Raw genomic sequence first — 6646 nt, 5'->3', positions numbered from 1 at the left:
TAAAGTAAAACATTAAAACAAAATTAAAAATATTATTTTGAATCAAAAAATCTGTAGAGTTTAAAACGTGCTTTTTATAGAATGGAAAATTCCATTTTATATGTGATGACTTTTTTTTTTTTTAATTTTTTGAGACAGAGTCTGGCTCTCTCAACCAGGCTGGAGTACAGGAGTGGGATCTGAGCTCACTGCAAACTCCACCTCCTGAGATCAAATGATTCTCCTGCCTCTGCCTCCCCAGTAGCTGGGATTGCAGCGTGCGCCACCATGTCTGGCTAATTTTTGTATTTTTAGTAAGAGATGGGGTTTTATCATGTTGGCCAGGCTGGTCTTGAACTCCCGGCCTCAAGTAATCTGCCGCCTCTGCCTCCCTATATGTTGAGATTTCAGGCATGAGCCACCGCACCCAGGCACATTGCCTCTTTTTCCATTCTCAAGAAACATTTGTGATGCTCTGGGTGTGTTTGTGTGTTTCATTAGTGTGTCAATATTTGTAAAAAATCACCAATGAAGCTTCATGAACTAGAGTTTATACCATGGGAACATTTTTGTTAGTGTATCTCACACACACACACACACATACACATACACACACACACAAACACACACACAACTAAAATGAGTCAGATTCTCTGATTACTCTTACGTTCATTAAGTAAACTCCAGTTTGGAATATTTCATCTATTTAATCTGCATTTTCTAGTATATTGGCATAGGTTTGCACCCTGTTCTGTTGTTAGTTTTTGAAAATGTGTGTAGGGTCTGCCGGGCTGTCTGCTTCTTCATGCCCACATGGAAATGCGTGCCTGTCCTTTCTTTTTCTTGCTCAATGTAGTTAGGATTTAAGAGTGTAATTAATATTTTCAAGAATGAGCTTCACTGGCTTTGTTGAATTTTGAAGTTTTGGTTTTCCCTCATGAGCAACTCTGCTTTTTCTTATTATTCCCTTTCTCACACCTTCATTTGGGATAATTTGTTATTCTTTTTCTAAATTCCTGGTACGAAAACCAACGTCATTCATTTCCTAGTGTTTTTTTTGTTTTCTTTTCTACTTTTTTCATTTGTGGTTTGTAGTTTTTCCATTTCATTGTATGGTGTGTAATATTTATATTGTGATTCAGTTTCAAGCACATTCTTACTTCTGATTTTAGTTTTCTCAGTTAACTCATTGATTATTGAGAAGTCTGTTGCTTTAATTAAAAAATGTAGGGATATTAGTTATTTAGACTGCAGAATCAAGTGATTCCCAAAGTTCCCAGAGGTCCAGGCTGACTGGGGTTCATTGGTGTCCACTGGGGGCAGCTCCCGTGCCTTTAGCAGTCCGAGTCTCCTTCTGCTGAGTATGGGGTCTGGGTCCCCTCCGGGTTAGTGGATGGCCAGGGTGGCATAGACGCTGGGCTCAGCTTGAGATTCCTGTTCCTGGGATGGAGGAGGCTCAGTTGCCTCCCGTCTCAGGGTCAAGCTATGCAGCTGGGCGTAGGTCACATCCTGGGGGTCTTCAGATGCAGCAGCCTGCAGTGGGGGAGAGTGAGAGGGAAGGAACGTGGTGGGGGTGGGGGAGGGCTGGGGGCCTGGAGAGGAAAAGACCAACCTCAGTGTCCATCTGCCTGTCCTCTTCCGCCTGTGTGTCCTTTGTGTCCAGGAATTCCTCGGACAGTGGGGAGGGAGGAGAGGCCATTTCTCTCCTAGGTCTGGAGTGTTTCACCTGGGCGTACGTCACTGCCTGGGGGTCTTCATCATGTGGGCTCTGCTGGAGAAAGACACTGGTGGGGGGTGTCCTTGAGTCCCCCTGACCCCCTGGAGTCAATTTTCCCCACTGTTCCCAGGTGATCCGATTACATCCCTTTCCTGATGGAATCTCAGGGACGCCCTAAGGCCGTGGAGGGTCTGGCCTCTCCCTCCCTGCGGTTCTGGCCTCTCCTCCTCACTCTGACTTGGCCCATTTGGCTGCAGCCTCACGCCCACCTTCCTGCAAGAGCTCGCTGCTGCCTCAGGGCCTTTGCACGGCTGTTTCCTCTGCCTGCAGGGGCTCCTCCATTAGAGGATCCTGTGGCCCCCTCCGTCCAGGCTTCTCAGATGACAGCTGAGCAGACAGCCCTCCCCCTACATTCACACTGGCCCCACTGCCCCACACCCTCTGCCCTTTCCCTGGTTTGTGTTTCTTACAGCACGTTGCACTGCTGCACACGGTGCATTTATTTGCATTTTGTCTCCCACCACGAGGTGAGCTCCGGAGGCCTCCGGAGGCCGGGGCGGCTTTGCTCCCTGCTGTGTCTGCAGCTCCCACCGGGAGCCCGATCCACAGTGAGCTCCCTGGGAACACTCACTGGATGAATGAATGAAGGGAGCCCAGGGGACCGGGGTGGTTCATTTATTCCCCATCCTCCTGAGGCCTGGGGAGCGCTCTAACAACCAGAGGGCCACACAGAGGAGGAGGAGTGGGAAGGTGAGCCGGGAGGAGGCCCGCGAGGTCCCAGGACAGCAGGAGAGAGTGAGGTCACAGCAGGCGGGAGGCAGCGTGCTGGACAAGGAGGGGTCCACCGTGACGATGCTGAGAGCCGGGGGAAGAGGACAGAGAAGTCCTGCAGGATTAGATCTGGCACCAGGAAGCCTTTGGTGCCCGGGACAGGGGCGGGGTCTCACCCAACTGTCCAGCTCCACCCCGTCCTCAGGCTGTGTGTCCTTCACGGCAGCATCTGCTGGGCCAGAGCAAGGGGTTCGTCTCCTGGGAAGGTTCCCTGGGACCTCTCAGTCCTGCCGGCCCCTGCCCAGCTCCCAGACGGGGCCACTGCGATGCAGGGCGGGGCTGCGATGTTCCCGAGGTCCCACAGTGTGGGGTGAGATCATCTCACCCTGAGCCCCAGACCCTTTCCAGCCTGTGCCCCTTTCCCCTTTGCCACAGAAACTTTGGGGCCCCCATTTCCCTCCTGGCTGGTCGCCTCCCCCATCTCCTCCTGGCTGGTCGCCTCTTCCTGTCACTCACAGAGGTTTTCTTCCTGGGTGTCGGCAGCTGCACTGGACCTGGGGGAGGAACGGGAGCTTCAGGGGCAGTGTATGGACCAGGGGCCGGTGGGAGTCTCGGGTCTTCGGGCAGAATTACCTCCTCTGAAGGCCTCTGTCTCTGGGCTCTGCCTCCACAGCCGCTGCAGGATGTTGGAAATCAGCCTTTCTCTGGGCTGGGGGAAGAAGGACAGAGCCTCAGCCCTGGGAACATCGGAGCCCCCTGTCCCCCCCACACAGCTCGAGGTAAGGAAGGAAACCTGAAAACACTCCTGCCTCCATGTTCCAAATGCCCCGTGAGATGGACAGAGCCCGAAGGACACTTTACATTTGTAGATGGGACTGACATTAAGTGCTTTTTCCATTTGCCTTGTGAGAAATGCTGGAACAGTTCCTCAAAGCTGCATTTGCCCAGTGATTTGGATTCTCTTTGGCTACACCCTGAGCCCACCCTTGGTCGGCCCATGGGGTGCCCCCTTCCCTACTCACCTGATGTCCAGCGTTTGCCCTGACCTCGATGTCGGAGGACGAGGAAGAGGAGGAGGAGGAGGGAGAGCAGCAGGACGAAGGCCACTGAGACCCCAGTCACAACCCCCAGGTGCCTTCCCAGACCTTGAGCATGATGACATCAGAAATGGGGGTGATGTCATTGAAATGAGCGCCTACTATGTGCTGGACCTTCTGTTCACCACCTCCAACCCCCACAACAGTCATACAGCACGGAATGGAAACACCCACCCACCTTACAGATGGAAAACTGAGGCTCAGAGAGGGGAATCGCCTGCCCCAGGACCCCCAGCCAGGAAGCGGCAGAGCTGGGAAGGGAACCCAGGAGTCTGACCCGCAGCCCTTGTTCCCAGCACCAGAGCTGAGCCCCAGAGCTGCAGGGAAAGAGCCTGACTGTCCTGAACCACGGCGCTGCTCCCCTCCCCTGCCCCAGGTCACCGTCACTGCTGCAGATGGGACAGGAGAGGCCCCTGCGGAATCGGGTCCTGGGAGGCTTCCCTGGGAGGCCTCCTCTCCCAGGAGGTCACAGCTGGGAGTCAGAGCCTGAAAGCCACCCGCAGGCCTCTCTCCTTTACACCTGGAGAAACTGAGGCCCAGGCAGGGGAGGGGCCTGTCCACGTCACCATCTCCAGAGGGGCCTGAACCTAGGACAGAGCCCACCCCTGCCTCCCCAGGACCCCGCCCACCTCCCACTCAGAGCCCCCACTCACCACTCTGGGGGTCCGACCCCGTGGGGTTGAGGGGCTGGTCCTCAGGGCCTGCTGGGTCAGGATGGGAAGGTGAGGGCTGGGGCTGCCCTGCTCCCCACATCAGCCAGGCTGCTCCTTCCCCAGGCTGGGCCCCAATACCTCCCTCTGCCTCGACCCCGCCCCTCACCGGCGCCCAGCCTCAGAGCCCCTGGGAGCCTGTGGCCCCTCCTCTGGCTCTGCCCAGCTCCCAAGATGGAAGCCCGAGCCTGAGTCCTTGAGGGGAAAGGGTTTCTCTGGGAGACTCAGGGCTGCCGCGGGGGAAGCCATGTTCCCTCCGAGCCCAGAGGCCTCAGGGACTCACCAGGTGTGGGGATGGGACCGGTGGGTGGGGGGCTGGGACTCCCGGAGGGTCCTGGGTAAAAGAAAGAGAGGAGGCTGAGGAGCGGGGCTTCCCTGAAGTCCCCACCTCAAACCAAATTTCTCTACATGGGCCCTGTGGCCTCCTCAGGCCCCTCCCTCCACCCACCTCTTGTCTTCATGATGCTGGCGATGCCGCTGAGGGTGGGCATGCCTGGGAGGGCCCTGTTCTCCTTCCCTCTGAGGGTGAGTCCCCCTCTGGCTGAGCCCCTCTCAGACCCCCGCTCACTCCATCCCAGCCCAGAGCTCTCCTGGGGCAGGACCTGAGCTGAGCCTTTGAGCTCAGAGAGGACAGGGTCAAGGCCCCCACCTGAGACCACGAGCTCCAGGGGGTCACTGGGGTGAGACAGCAGGTAGGGGTCAGAGCTGCGTGAGCCGTAGCACCTATAGGTCCCCGCGTGGGCTGAGGTCACAGGACTCATGGGGAATTCAGCCTGGTACTTATGAGGTTGGCGCTTTGATTTTAGACGCAGGGGGGGATCAGCTGCTCCCTCCTTGGTCAGAAGGAAAGTGTGCATCCATCCCTGTGACTGACACAGCAGGGTCACGTTCTGTCCTGAGACCACCGTGGGGCCCGTCTGCACTGAGAGGAAGGGTCTGTCAGGGATCTGTCCTGGAGAGAAGAAGGATGGGTGAGGGGCTGCCCCACCTTGTTCTGAGCTAAGACCTCCCCAGGCTTCTCTCTGGGACCCTCAGTCTCTGTCTCTGTTTTCTCTGAGTCTCCCCCTCTCCCCATTCCCTGTCTCTGTCTGTCTCTCCCTCCCTTGGTGCCCCCACCCCTCATCCCGGCCATCACCACCTGGGCTCCCCCGGCAGGGCCTGAGCAGAGCCTGGGTCCCTGACTGAACCCACAGGGCTCCTCACCTGAGATCAGGATGTCCAGGGGGTCGCTGGGGGCCGACCACTCGGAGGAGAGGTTGTGTGCACCGGAGCATCTGTACTGGCCCCCATGGGAGCCACTCACAGGGCCCAGGGTGAAGTTGGCCTGGGAGAGCCCAGCCTGGGGCTGCCAGCCAGGGCGCTGGAGGAAGTTGCATTCTCCCTCCTTGTATAGAACGAATCTGTCGTAGCCGGCATCAGAGCCACACTGGAGGGTCAGGTTCTCCCCAGGGGCCACGACAGGACCCGGCTGCACTGAGAGTGATGGCTTCTTAGAAACACCTGGGAAAAGGTGCTCATGTTTCCAGGAGCCAACCCTCAGGCTTCCCCACAAACCCTCCCTCTCCCCCTGGGCCTCACCACTGCTGATCTTCCTGTGTCTCTGGCCCCTGTGTCCTGAAGTCTTTCGTCCCAACATCATCCCACCTGGCGCTGCCCTGGGACGCGGCTCCTCCCCACCTGCCTGGAGACTTAGGGAACTCCAGGCAATGCTGTGAATTTCTCACCTGGGACCAGGAGCTCCAGGAGATCGCTGGGTAAAGACCACACATAGGGAGTGCTCGAGACATAACCGTAGCACCGGTACGACCACCTGCGACTCGGGCTCACGGGGCCCACGGAGAAGACGGCCCAGGATGACCCACGGGTACGGGGCTGAGGGTTCAGGCATCGTGGGTGTTCATCTTCTCCTTCCTTACACAGAATGAAGCCATCAAATGCCACCTGTGAGTCACACTGGAGGGTCACATTCCCTCCTGAGGCCACCACAGGGCTGGGCAGGGCTGAGAGGGTGGGTTTGCTGTAGACTCCTACGAGAGAAGGAGGCACCATGTTAAATGGGACTCACACCTCCCGCATCATCCCCAGGGCTGGGCTGTGAGAGGGAGACGCCCCTGAGAGCGGAACCCCTTCCTGAGGGCAGAGGCTGGGGCTGGGACCCCTGAGTGTCCTCTCACCTGTCACCACCAGCTCCAGGGAGTTGCTGTGCTGTGACCAACCTGCAGTGTAGCTACCATAGATACAGCGATACCGCCCTGCGTGTTCCCAGGTGATGGATGGGATGGGGAACTGGCCGTTCTTCGCAAACTCCTGTGGGATCCATGTGTTCCAGAGTGCGTTTTTTTTTTCTCTATATAGACGGTACTCCTGGGTCT

The 6646-nt window shown here is 56.9% G+C and overlaps 1 protein-coding gene across 5 annotated transcripts in view; it reads right to left on the bottom strand.

Annotated features, from left to right (window-relative positions):
- Positions 1 to 532: 532 nt before the first annotated feature.
- LOC105504904 (leukocyte immunoglobulin-like receptor subfamily B member 2) overlaps positions 533 to 6646 on the bottom strand; it is a 68949-nt gene continuing 62835 nt past the window's right edge. For 2 of the 5 annotated variants that reach the window (XR_001000668.1, XR_001000669.1), the window contains exons 5-14: positions 5999 to 6301; positions 5478 to 5774; positions 4924 to 5226; positions 4558 to 4608; positions 4218 to 4265; positions 3486 to 3612; positions 3101 to 3176; positions 2984 to 3021; positions 2644 to 2696; positions 533 to 1512 (exon numbers count right to left, since the gene is read on the bottom strand). Coding sequence is in view for 1 of the 5 variants with exons in the window: in XM_011932553.1 (XP_011787943.1) it covers positions 1366 to 1512; positions 2644 to 2696; positions 2984 to 3021; positions 3101 to 3176; positions 3490 to 3612; positions 4218 to 4268; positions 4558 to 4608; positions 4924 to 5226; positions 5478 to 5774; positions 5999 to 6301 (1442 nt within the window). In the remaining 4 variants the exon portion in view is untranslated. Of the gene's footprint in view, positions 1513 to 2643; positions 2697 to 2983; positions 3022 to 3100; positions 3177 to 3485; positions 3613 to 4217; positions 4269 to 4557; positions 4609 to 4923; positions 5227 to 5477; positions 5775 to 5998; positions 6302 to 6646 lie in introns of all 5 variants that reach the window. The other 3 variants (XR_001000667.1, XR_001000670.1, XM_011932553.1) reach the window with 3 other exon arrangements.

Source organism: Colobus angolensis, unplaced genomic scaffold (genome assembly GCF_000951035.1).
Source record: "Colobus angolensis palliatus isolate OR3802 unplaced genomic scaffold, Cang.pa_1.0 Scaffold96, whole genome shotgun sequence".
NCBI lineage: Eukaryota > Metazoa > Chordata > Mammalia > Primates > Cercopithecidae > Colobus > Colobus angolensis.
Note: the sequence above shows the minus strand (reverse complement) of the source record. Positions and strands in the feature narration are given on the sequence as shown.